The sequence below is a fragment of the Neltuma alba genome, unplaced genomic scaffold, assembly GCF_004799145.2.
Source record: "Neltuma alba isolate B1F8T4 unplaced genomic scaffold, ASM479914v2 tig00007525_pilon, whole genome shotgun sequence".
NCBI lineage: Eukaryota > Viridiplantae > Streptophyta > Magnoliopsida > Fabales > Fabaceae > Neltuma > Neltuma alba.
Genome location: NW_021634803.1, coordinates 13196 through 25732, shown reverse-complemented (window position 1 = coordinate 25732; position 12537 = coordinate 13196). Strand labels below are relative to the sequence as shown.

The 12537-nt window shown below is 31.0% G+C and overlaps 1 protein-coding gene across 1 annotated transcript; it reads right to left on the bottom strand.

The window, feature by feature from the left end:
- Positions 1-2214: 2214 nt before the first annotated feature.
- Positions 2215-5542, bottom strand: LOC114752728 (GDSL esterase/lipase At1g28590). Its single transcript, XM_028941453.1, has 5 exons — positions 5266-5542; positions 4886-5116; positions 3447-3595; positions 2564-2837; positions 2215-2465 (listed from the first exon to the last, which is right to left on the bottom strand). The coding sequence occupies exons 1-5, from the start codon at positions 5540-5542 to the stop codon at positions 2215-2217; spliced, it is 1182 nt and encodes a 393-aa protein (XP_028797286.1).
- Between the last annotated feature and the right edge of the window lie 6995 nt (positions 5543-12537).

The following is a 12537-nucleotide window of genomic DNA, read 5'->3' as shown; positions in this document are numbered from 1 at the left end:
TTTATAAGTTGTCGTTGCGGACCTCATTTTTGGAATAGTTAAAAGTGAGACTTACGATTTTAAAGACTTTTGAGTGTTACTAGTCTTTTTGCCAAAGACATTTAGTCACTATACAAAGCACTACAAAAAAATTGACTTTCAGCGGCGACAAAAGTCGCCGCTGAAAGTACAAAAGTCGCCGCCGAAAGTTTTTTGCGGCGATAAGTCGCCGCTGAAAAGTCGTTGCCGTAGCAGCCGTGGCTGAAAATTTTCAATGGCGACTAAAAATGTCACCGTTAAAAGATATCTTCAGCGGCGACTTTTAGAAGTTTCAGCGGCGACAAATGTCGCCGTCGAAAACACTTTCGGCGGCAACATTTGTCGCCGCTGAAAAGTCCTTCAGCGGCGACAAAACAGTCGCCGCAGAAAACACTTTCGGCGGCGACACTCTTGTCGCCGCTGAAAGTGTTTTTCTGCGGCGACTTTTTTGTCGCCGCTGAAAGTAATGCCTAAGAAGAATTGACTTTACAAATGCCACGTCATCACCGCCAGTGCCACGTCATCGTCTCCGGCCACCACGTCATCACCGTCGACCTCCACGTTATCACCATCGGCGGCCACGTCATCACCGCCGACTGCCACATCATCACTAGCCACCTCCACGTCATTGCCACGTCACTTAAGTGAGATTTTGAGCAGCGATCATGAATATTGCTTCTGAAAATCTCCTCTTAAAAGACTTTCAGGATTGAAAGTCATAGTCATAGCTTCCTTTTAAGGATTTTCAGTCGTCATTGAAAATCTTATTTTCAAAAAAAATATGTTTAAACTAGTGGTAGCAAAATGGCCTTTTTAAAGTGTTCTGTGCAAAATTATGTTCGTCCCCTATTTATCCTTCAGTGAACGCAAACACATGGGCAAATATCTCCAAACCTTCCTCCAGATTTCATCCTCTCTTTAATAGATAGATAGAGAGAGAGAGAGAGAGACGAACACCTCTAACCAGAAGAGACCATCAAAAGCATATTTCAATGAACAAATGTTAAGTATTGATTTGACAGATCATCCCCAACCCAATAATGAAAGATGATATGATACGCCACCAACTTGCTCGCTCATTTGTTTTCTCTAGTTCTTTTTTTAGGCTTTTTTTTTTTTGGTTTTTTATTCCATCTTGTGGGACATACGTATTGCATTCTTTGAAGTACAAGAGGGTCTCTTTACTTTTTATTGATTGTAAAACATAATTATTTCTTCTTTTTTTTATCTTGAATCCCTTTTTTTACTTTTATTGTTTGTAATTTATGCCCCCCCATAAAATTTTATGCTTAGTTTTGTACTATTTTCTCCCATTTGGAATATAAGCCACAAATATCATTTTCATGAAAAAAACCAATAAACTTACTTAAAGTTTGTTAAGCTAATTTATTGTTTGTAATTTATATTTATGTTAGGTTTGTTATATGTATTATATCAAGTTTTTCAAACACACAGGGTCATGTATTCTTTTTTCTTTGGAGTAAATTTTTAATTAAATACTAATATGTTAAAAATAAGACACATGACCACACATGTGATTAAAAAATTTGACATAATACATATAAAAAAATTTAATGTAAGTATTGTACTTTCCCATATTTGACTTTTATTAACTAATGGTTGAGATTCCACACTATAAATCCTAATTTTTTTTCTTTTCTATGGTGATTGATGGAAAATGTAATAACGGGTAACCCAAAAAAAAATTTATATTTGGAAAAATTTAGGTTAATTTTTTTATATATCTATTATGTCAATTTTCAATCATACACGTCCATATGTTATTTTTTTTATTTCATATAAATTTATAATTAAATGCTATTAATTAAACATTAATATTTTAAAAATAGGAGACATGGTCATGACTGAAAAATTTGATATAATGGATGTGAAAAACTTGATGTAAGTATTGTTGTTTTTTGAATCTCCAAGACACCTCCACAAGTGCCCTTGACATCAAAGGGCGGGGTGAGTATAATAAATAGCTTTCTATTTTATTTTTAATTTTTTGACCAAACTTTCTATTTTTATGATATCATCAAAAAATATTAATTCATTTTTGTGGAGTGAACAGGTCAATTATCTCTTTTTTGAGGGAAAAAAAAACAAGCATCTAATTAAACTAATATCCAGAAGGGACTTTGGTCACCGAAGTGCGCAATCTCGAGTTTGATTCTGCATAAACGTAGAAAACTTTCAAAGGCTGTTAAAACTTTGAAAGGCTTTGTTCTTCAAGCACAAATCATCAAATTTAGAGGCAGCGTCGGATCCTTTTAATAAATCTCTTGCGATCAATCCATACGCAGCTTCTGTCAAATGAATACCATCCCAACTTATGTACTTTGAAGGATCGTCACAAACTTTCACTCCTTCATCTCCACATAATTTTGTAAAATCTACATTGTAGGCCCCCCCAGTTCCACAACAAGCTTTCAGACCCATAAAACCTGTAATATATAATTTCATAACATTATCACAAATCAGAAAGTTATAATAGCACAGATCAAATTTGTCATTTAGATTTGAGAAGAATCAATATTATTACCAAATTTTTTGGGAGAATGATAGAGTGGTAATGCGGCGTTATAATAATCAGCATATATGATATTGGCATGAGGATGAAGCTCTTTGAGTTGATTTAATTCAGCCTGAAGCCTCTTATTGAAGTATTCAATGAACTTGTTTAACCATATCAAGCAACCATATTCATCATAGTCCTTCTCATTGTTGCTCTCAAACCTTGTTAAATAGATTGCACCACATCCTAGTGGTAAAATTCCAGGAACGATGAGCGTTTGAGCCCCTACATCTATCAAATCCTGCGGCCAAAAATATGTTGAATTCCTTAATTTGTGGGCATTAATAAAATTTGTTAATTTAGTTAACTATTATAAATGTGTGTTGATTTTTCTAAAAACCCCTTTTTATTATACACAACCCATGGGGATAGTTTGAAAAACAAAATTATGAATTTGAAAGACAAATTGTGTATTAAAGTCTTATGCTACCTTTTTTCCTTAATATAAGAGTAAGTTAAAAATTAAATTTGATTCTAAATATAAAATCTTAATCCACTTTAACCCCTCAAAAATTTGTAACGTTCTATCTAAAATATCCTTATTAATTGTAAGGGTTTCCATCAGAAAATAGTTTCAATACACATAATTAAATAAGATAATTTAGGAAAATCAACACATATTTGTTATAATTAACCGACTTAACTAATTTTTATAATTTTTTCAAATTATTTATTTAGTTCTTATATTAAAGACTAACGGTAGTATTTAAGATTAAAGTAAATACCTCAATTAAATCTTATACTCAAGACCAAAAAAAAAAAAGTAAGATACAATACATACTCAAACAGATATACGTATGTGTGTGTGATGTAAGCTGAAACAATTGCATAGCTTATTCAAAAATCTTACAGTTATTGTTGAAGAGATCATATTAATCACATGAGGCACGTAAGTTTTGATCTCTGCTAATCTTCTTCCCTCAAAAAAACACGTTTTGAAGTCATTGACTCCAATTTCTCCCACCAGAAATAGTGACTTCTCAAACACTGTCTTACAGCCTGCATGATTAAAACGTGTTGTGTGTCCCATAGTGCTCGTGTCAGATAATATGTCAGGGGAAATTTGACCCACATTAACTAAACTTCCAATTAAATTATAATTTTGGCAAAAAAAATTAAATTATAATTTGTATAAAAGATTTTTATATTAGAGGTGACAATTGAATATTAAAAGGAAAAAGACAAAAGTACTCATTTGCCAGCGCAAGATTTTTTTTTCCTCCTTAATTTTATAAGATGTCATTGTAGTTTTCTGACATTAATTTTAGTTTCACTAAGAAAAATATTAACATTAAAAGTTTAAATATTGATAAAATATGCATAAATACTGACATATAAGCTTAATTTTTTTAAAAAAATAATAGTTAGTACGAAATCTTTAGGGAAAATTCTAATTAAATCCATTTGAAATAGAAAAATCCTAATTTAAGCCTACATTTTTAACAAATTCTTAATTAGGCTAAGAGGCCTAATTGGAGATTTCTAAATGTTGCTAAAAGACCAAAATGCCCTTCATAATTAAAAAGGCTAATTTTAGTTTTAATTCTTTTAATTGAATTTAACGGACATGTTTTTTCTTTAAATATTATCATATGAAAATTTGGCCAAAAATATTATCATATAAAAAATGAAAAAGAAAAATCACGATTATGGCCAATAAAAAATAATTGACAAGTCAAGATAAAAAAATGCATAATTTCTAGATATCCATAGAATTACAAAAATATGGGAATTAATAAAAATTTTACGATTTCAAATGTCAAAGATTAACAGGATCAAATGACCAACCTATTAAGGTTAAAGTGCTGAAAGAATATATTATAAAATTAAATAATTAAATTAAATCTGTATGTAGAGTTATCACAGGTGCACTTTTGCCAAAAAAAAATTATAGAAAAAGTGTGCTTTATAAGTAAAGAGGACACTCTGATCTCCATCGGAATTGAGTTGTGATGAGCACCGAATTTATGTTTTCTTTATTTCTACTTTTTGGAAAAAAAATTATTTTAGTGAATATAGATTTTAAAATAATAATAATAATAATAATCTCTTAATTATTAGTTTTTTCAAAAAATTTATTATTTAAAAATCATCACTTAAAAATTTTAAATATGAACAGTTGCAATTGTTTTTGGTTGGTGAAAATTCTCACCATAACGATGAGCATTCAAACCATCTCATCGTGTATTTAACTGGCTATTCCATTCTTTATCCATATACAGATTACAGGGAAATTAGTAAATTACATGCTTTATATACATATATGTGAATGAAAAATTAGGAACTTACTTGAGGAAGAATTGCAGATAGAAGGCAACAATTCCTTGAACCATCCCAATTGAACTCTGAGAGAATCATTGGTAAAGCCATAGTGAATACCTATCTCTTCAAAGAAACCTACATTCAACGCAGTTGCTCCAGAAACAGCAAAATTCACTCCCTCCTCTTTCTTCCAATTTCTTGCTTCACCATTCTTAATTCTCTCATATGGTTTCACTAATGGAATACTTAATGACTCAGCTGCATAGAAAGAACAATTTCGATGTAAGAGCACATATTAAGGGGAAAAAAATAGTTGAAATAGATAACGTTTGTAGTCGCACAAGTGAGAGGATAGTAAGTTAAAGTAGTAAACGTATATATAAAATGAACGATCAAGTCCAAAATACCGATGAAGTCAATGATAAGACGGCCATCGGAGGATCTTCCGGTGGGGTGGCCGAAGTAGGATGCTCCGTAGGGAGGAGAGCAGCTGCGCCTGAGTGGGAAGCTGAAACACAGGTTTCCGGTATCGGTAATTGAATCGCCGAAGCTGAAGATGGTGGTGTAGGGGCACCCTGCAGAATTGGCAATGAATGATGAAAGCGTCGCTGTATATAGTATTAGGGCTACTTTCTTTTGTCGTTGCAGAGTCCAAAGTGGAGAAGACGACGGAGAAGAAGCCATTAATGATAAGGTAGGAATAGTTAATGTCCACTGCGACCAAAAGCAGACTTTAAGGGAACAATTTTACCCCGACAAATAAATAAGATTTTTTTAAAAATTCATAATCATAAGGCATTGAAATCGTGTAGTTTCCAAAATTAAACAACTCTGAAATAATTGAATGATAACTTGCTTCGGCAGAAACTTATGGCCATGGGTTTGAGCTGGTACGACCAATAGAAATGTCATTCCCAAATAATTGAATGACAGCTAAGTTGCTTTTCTGAGTGGGAGATTTTTATTCAAAAACCTGACACGTTTACAAATTAGGACCCCAAAAGTTGACAGCTAAAGATTGCCTATGTGTAGTGTATTTGGATCACCGTTGTCGAAAATGCCTTTTATTTTAGTTGACTTTTGTAAATTAAAATTAAGTCAGTTAATATAATGAAATTAATGTTTGAATAGATTTTTACAAGAAAATAAGTTTATATGTAAAATAATTGAAACACATGACTTTTATTAGATATACATATTACTTCCAACCTTTAATATAAAATTTAATTTGTATTCTAAATCAAATTATAAGCTAGATTTTATACTGATGATCAAATAATATATATATATATATATTATAGAATTTGTTGTAGGGAGGGCAGAAGCATTCGAGCGGTGGGATTGGTTAATTAGGAGCACAAATACAAATTTTCGGTATTATCAATATGGATTTGTATTGGGTGCTTATCAGATCTGGACGGTCCAGATCTGATCTGGATGGTCCAGATTTAATTTTATTTTTATTTTTATTTTTTTACAATAATTATTTTAATAGGTATATGATAAAAAAATAAGATAATTTCTTCACTATCATTCTTTACAAATATTTTTTTTATTTTTAAATAATTATTTAAAAATATTAAATATGGACCATCCAGATTAGATCTGGATGGCCCGGATTGCTCATCAGGGGATGAGCACTGGGTGCTCATCGCCTGATGAGCAATGAATGCGGACGCTATCAATATATGAAATCTCTTTTTGTTTTTACGGAGGGAAAATGAGTAACGAAAGGAGAGTGGAAAGAAAAATAAAAAGAAAAGTGAATTTTTTTGTTTGGATGGAAGAGAAAATAAACAGAAAATCATTTCCTTTTCTTGTCGTCTATCTTTGGTTTTTATATTATATTTTTAGCATATATTAAGAATGTAAAATGATCTATAATTCATTTATTTTTATTATATATAATTTCAAAAAATTATTCATTTTTTTCGCCTTGAAGATTAACATTGTTGTTTTGAAATATAGTAACGAATACATACTTTTATCAAATAATTTCACGTTAAATTATTTGATGATAATAATATTAATATGATTTTTTATTTTGATATTTAATTTGATTTTAAATTTGATATATTTTTATATTTCTATTTTTCTATTTTTCTCTTTCTCTTTTACTTACTCTCCTATTTTCCTTCGTCTCGACTTCTCATCCCACACCAACGGAGCATAAAACTGAACATAGATGTGTCGGTGCGCCCTGTGGGAGTGAGAATGACTGGCAGCAATATATTAATGATAACAATAGGAGTAGTGATACAGTCCTCTGCTGTTGGAGATAACCTGGAGAATTGAGCCTAGCACTAGTTTGAGTTACGGCGGACTAGTTTTTATAAACGTAGTGAATTAAATTTTGAATTATTATTAAAAGAGATATGTATATTTGATACAAACAGAATTATTTTTAATAAAAAAAAAATACTTGCGTCCGCTTAAGAAAAAGAGAGACCTAACTGGAGGAGATGAATCAGAACGAGCCGTTAGAAAGGACAAGGGCCACTGATCACTCATCAGTCTATGGGAACAAGCCATGTGCCTTCACCTTATTATCAAAAGTACAAAACAGTAACTGCGCTCTCATACAGTTTATATTCATTGTGTTAAATTTATAATAATATTTAATACTCTTTCTATCTTTAATAATATAGAACCTAATTATTAAGTTAATTTTAATTTTAAATATAAGACTTATTTTTCATATTTATCAGTTTTTCTTAAATTATCACTTTAGATACTCCCTCAACCATAATCAAATAGAAGAAGAAGGGAGAATATTAAAGAAAATGATTATGGTGTTTTAGAAAAAACATGTCATATTTTTTATAATTAACTAACTTATTTAACTTTCTTAATCTAATCAAATTAGTTAAATAAATTTTATATTAAGGACCAAAGATGTAATATTTAATTATAAATTTATATGAAAAAAATGAAAGGATATATGACTATGTGTTATTGGAAAACTTTACGTAATAGATTAAAAAATTGATTTATTTTTTTTTTCATTTTTTATTAAATTTTTTAACCAGATTCTTTATTAACCCTTTGAATTTTACGAGACGAATATGAGGTTTTAAAAATAAGGCCAAAATACACACCCTCAACTTTGGGTAAGTAGCATAAAACCCCCTCAACTTTAAAAGTTTAATTCTACACCCTCAACTTTCAGATTGTAACCATGAGCCCCTTACCGTAGAAATGGCCGTTAAATCTAACAGAGTGAATGACATGTCAGCTTATTAAAATTTATGTGGCAAATGACATGTAGTTTTTATTATTATTTTTATTTATCTTGAGTTAAAACTCATAATTATAAAAGAGGGCATTTTCAGTTATTTAACCTATAATGATCCCTGGTGTTTAGATTCCATCATTGTCTCCCTTTCTCATCTTCTCCTAATTCTGCAACTAGTAAGTCCTCTCCCTTCCCAACCTTTGATCCATTCTCTAACCATCTTTATTGTTTCAAAAATCATCTTCATTACCTTTTTCCTTCTGGAATTTTTTCCCCCAATTTTGAACTTTTTTGTTTAATGATTGCATTATCTTCTCTTTTTGTCTTGCAAGTCCACCACCTTATTGGCACCGTTCCTCAAATTTTCTGATCTTCCTTCTCATTCCAAAAACTCATCATTATTTATCCTATCTTCATCACATTATTCGTTTAAATTTAGAACCTGTATTTCAACATATGCGAGAGGGCGCCTTGCATCAAAGTGAAAGATAGGAATCACTATTGTGCACTTTTTTTTAACAGAGGGTGAAGCAACCAAAAAAGAGAGAGATGAGATGCTCAGATTTGAAGAAAATTGATAGTGGTGTCCGCTGCTAATTAACAATGTAGAAATTTAGTTCGAACTTATTAAACTTGTCCTGTGCATTGTTGACACTTTTATATTTAGTGTTTACATAACTTAAACGAATGAATTCACCTTGGGGTTGTTAATGATGTCTAATGCGCACTTGTCTATCACTTGTTCATTTGACTGATATTTGACAATCGACATATGGGATATTAGTTGCTAGCCTAAATTGCTTGGTATATTTTGTTGCTGACAAAATCTAATTGAAATGTGATTATATCAGTTGCAATCCTCAATCGATTGGTATGTTTATTTTATATAATTATATAATAATATCAGACTCAATATTCAGATATAGAGATGAGAAAATAATATTTTATGAGATCACGTCTTCTGGTTATAAACAAAATGGGTGCAAAACAATAAGGAACTATGAATTATGTTCTACCACAATTGAAAACAAGAGTCAATGTACTAGATGATGGTGCTAAGATTCATAATGAAGACTCCATTCTTATCAAGAATGAAAGTGAAATTATTTAAGGACCTGAAAGACGTGTAGATGTTCACAGTGCAAAATGCATCATCTACTTGAACATATGGTATGAATATGTTACTGTTACTCCATGCCTTCATAATTTTTTATGCATAAAATCAGGTTTAAGACTTGTATTTAATTTCTTAGAATAAACAAGAAAAAGTAACGAAATAAATTATAGCAACCAAATTAAACAAATACAAATTGATCACATTGAACAAAAATAACCTTTAGTTTAAGTGGTTAACAGATACTAACTAAAGTATATGGATATTCAAATAGTTTTCAACTCCCACCACTTCTTTTGTCCTGTGCTACAAAGAAAAAAGAAAACGTAACATTGTTGATGAAATTTCAAACAACAACTGGAACCATAAGTGGAACTCCTCCTAACAACAACTAGAACCATAAGTGGAACTCCTCCTATCCTGCAAATTTTGAACTGCAAATTTCTTAGAATTAAAAAGAAAACATAACATTGTTGATGAAACTTTTTGCTCAATATGCTTGAAATTTTGAAATCTCAACATTATGATCCCTTCGCACTTGATTTGAAAATGCTATTAGCTCCAATTTGGTTGGTCCCTAATGTAGTCAATGTACCTATTAAACAACTAACTTGCGCTCACCCATTTATTTTCTCTTGCCCAACCAACATTGTGCTCTTTTTGATGGAATGACTTAGTTTGAAATGCATTTCTAGTATGAGTCTTTGATGTATGTATAACCCATCCACAATTATGCTTACACTTCACCCTAATTCGTGATGCTTCATTTTTTTTATATACTTGAACTCAATGCCATTCTCAATGGCATATTGCTTTAATGCTTGCCTATAAACTTTGAAGTTTGTAAACTTCATACCAACTTGAAGATTAATAGGTCTTTTAAAATCTGTCTTCTCATTAAACTTACTATATGATCGTCTTTCTATTTGTGGGCCTTCATTGTCTAATCCATTTGGACTTGCCAACTCCTCACTATCCTCATAATCAAACTGCACTTGTCCATCCCAATCGCATCCATATTCATTGACTTCCATAGGTATTAGGGTAACATTATTGACTTTTGGTCCGCTTTGTGCATTTTTGTTCCTCGTACCTCTACTTGTGGCTATTCCCCTAATTGGTTATCATGCAACTATTGATTAACTTCTATCTCTATTCCTTCATCAAGATTTTCAAAAAATAAATCCACCAGCTTATTGTCACTATCAAAAAATTCACATCCATTCAAATAAGTTTGGGTGTTTAACTCGTACCCTCTAACTCTTTGTTCCTCCTCATGTATTGGATCCTCTTGTCTGTTAACCATATTCATTTTCATAGTTGTTTTTAATATCCCAATAACCAAACATAAATAAATATATATATATATTAAAAGAAAATCTCATATCAAATAAAGCAGCAAAAGATAAGTCAATATAATTATAAAAAAAAAGTGGGCATAAATTCCCTCTTGTGAGCGTTAATGGCTAGTCTTGTATGAAAATTTTCCTTGTTTTCTTCGTCATTTACCACTATTATCACATGCTTAATTTGATCTAATAATCATGATTTGTCTAGCATATTTACTATTTGATTTAACTATATTTGTAATATTCTAGATGCACTCATCTTGTTGGAAATTTTTTAGATTCGTGTAGTTATATTGCTCAAGTGTCAGACACACACACACATTTGTTTACATAGATAGAAAATCATGCAAATTCTCTACCCAGTACAATCAAATATGGACAAGGTACAGGGCATGATTTCCAAGTTAGTCAAGGGCAATGAAAAAGATTTTAATGGGATTTATTTAATTATTTAATTGTATAATAGATAAGATACATTATTATTTTTCAAAATAGAACATCACAGTAAAAAAAAAAAAGACTGCAAATAATTCATTACCTAAAATTTTAGAGACACACATCACTATGCCTTCTTTATAGTTTATTCAAGAGAAAAACAATCCGTGAGAGCAATAAGAACACAAAAACAATCAAAGCATTGGTGAAGTTAAAAATTATAAAGCTCAACCACAGCACAAAGGACCGACAAAACATATTGCAAATAATAGCCAAATATAAGGGAGTGCTTACCAATGCTTTTGTTGAATGAGTTCGGCCTAAAGATGATTCTTTGCAAAAGTGCTGTAGAAAATATGATGTTCGGTTTTCCAATTAACATTGTTTTGTAGGGAGTTGATAGGAAAATATTCTTATTTCTGCAATTGTCATGAAAATGATGCATTTGTGCGAAAATCTCCAGATTATGTAGATGATGAGGGATCTATTCTGAAACGATGCCGTTTAAGCTAGAAAATCAATGGTAGAATACCGATACTGATTAAGCAGGAAAATCAAATGGCAGACGCAATGACTATAATGCTCTCAGCAATGGAGTTGGATTCCAAAACATTGGCTTGGAGTCAGTCCAGGAGTTTATCAGAGAGCTTCTAAAGACATAGTAGTGCACTAGTGCTATTTTATCGTCCCTTGTATCAAAAAAGAAAGAAAGAAAGAAAGAAAAGAACACCATTACCAGGATTTAATTAAGAAGATAATAGAATGGGATGCATAAGGATAAATTTAAATGAAGATCATGGTTAGAAGATGAAGTGAGCATCATTGATAGAGTAGATATGGTATAAAAGATTCGCAAGTAGCAGGAGGCTGTTAGAGCAAGACGACTACTGAATTTGGGAGAGTTGTGCTAGGGATTAATATCATGTTGAACGGCAAAAATACCCTTTACTACAATTGTTGGCTCTAACCTAAAATAAATAAATAAGATAATAAAAATTACATCTCATTTGCTATATAATTTTTAATAAGTTGACATGGCATTCACATTTAACGGCCATTTTAACAGTAGAGGGCTTGTAGTCACAATATGAAAGTTGAGGGTGTAAACTTTTGAAGTTGAGGGGGTTTATGCAATTCACCTAAAGTTGAGGGAATTATGTGTATTTTAGCCTAAAAATAATAACGAGAATCAATCTCGTTGTTATTTTTCATTGCACTTATAAAATTTTTTAACAAATACATTTTTCAATACCACAAGGTAATTTTTCCCTTTTTTAAATTAAAAATGTTTTTGTTGTAAAATGTTAAAATCAATTTTTGACCCATCTATGTAGTTTTTCATCTTTGGCCCCTCTATGTTAATCTCTGTGAAATCATTTGTGTTCGTTGTTTAAGGATGGCAGATTTATAAAATTACTCTAAATGACGAAAACCCATCTCTAAAAAAAATAAAAGAAATAAATTTTCATGACCACATTATCTTTGCTATTAAATTTAAGATTAAAGGTCAATTTTTTCTCAGAAATTTTTACGAAAGAGCTGTAGG

Excerpts from the sequence above, each read along its gene's own strand:
- LOC114752728 (XM_028941453.1), bottom strand. The coding sequence starts at position 5,542 with ATGGCTTCTTCTCCGTCGTCTTCTCCACTTTGGACTCTGCAACGACAA. Across the intron at positions 2,838-3,446 it reads TGATCTCTTCAACAATAACT|GATTTGATAGATGTAGGGGC; the intron begins GTAAGATTTTTG and ends TTTTGGCCGCAG. Across the intron at positions 2,466-2,563 it reads TCATTCTCCCAAAAAATTTG|GTTTTATGGGTCTGAAAGCT; the intron begins GTAATAATATTG and ends TATATATTACAG.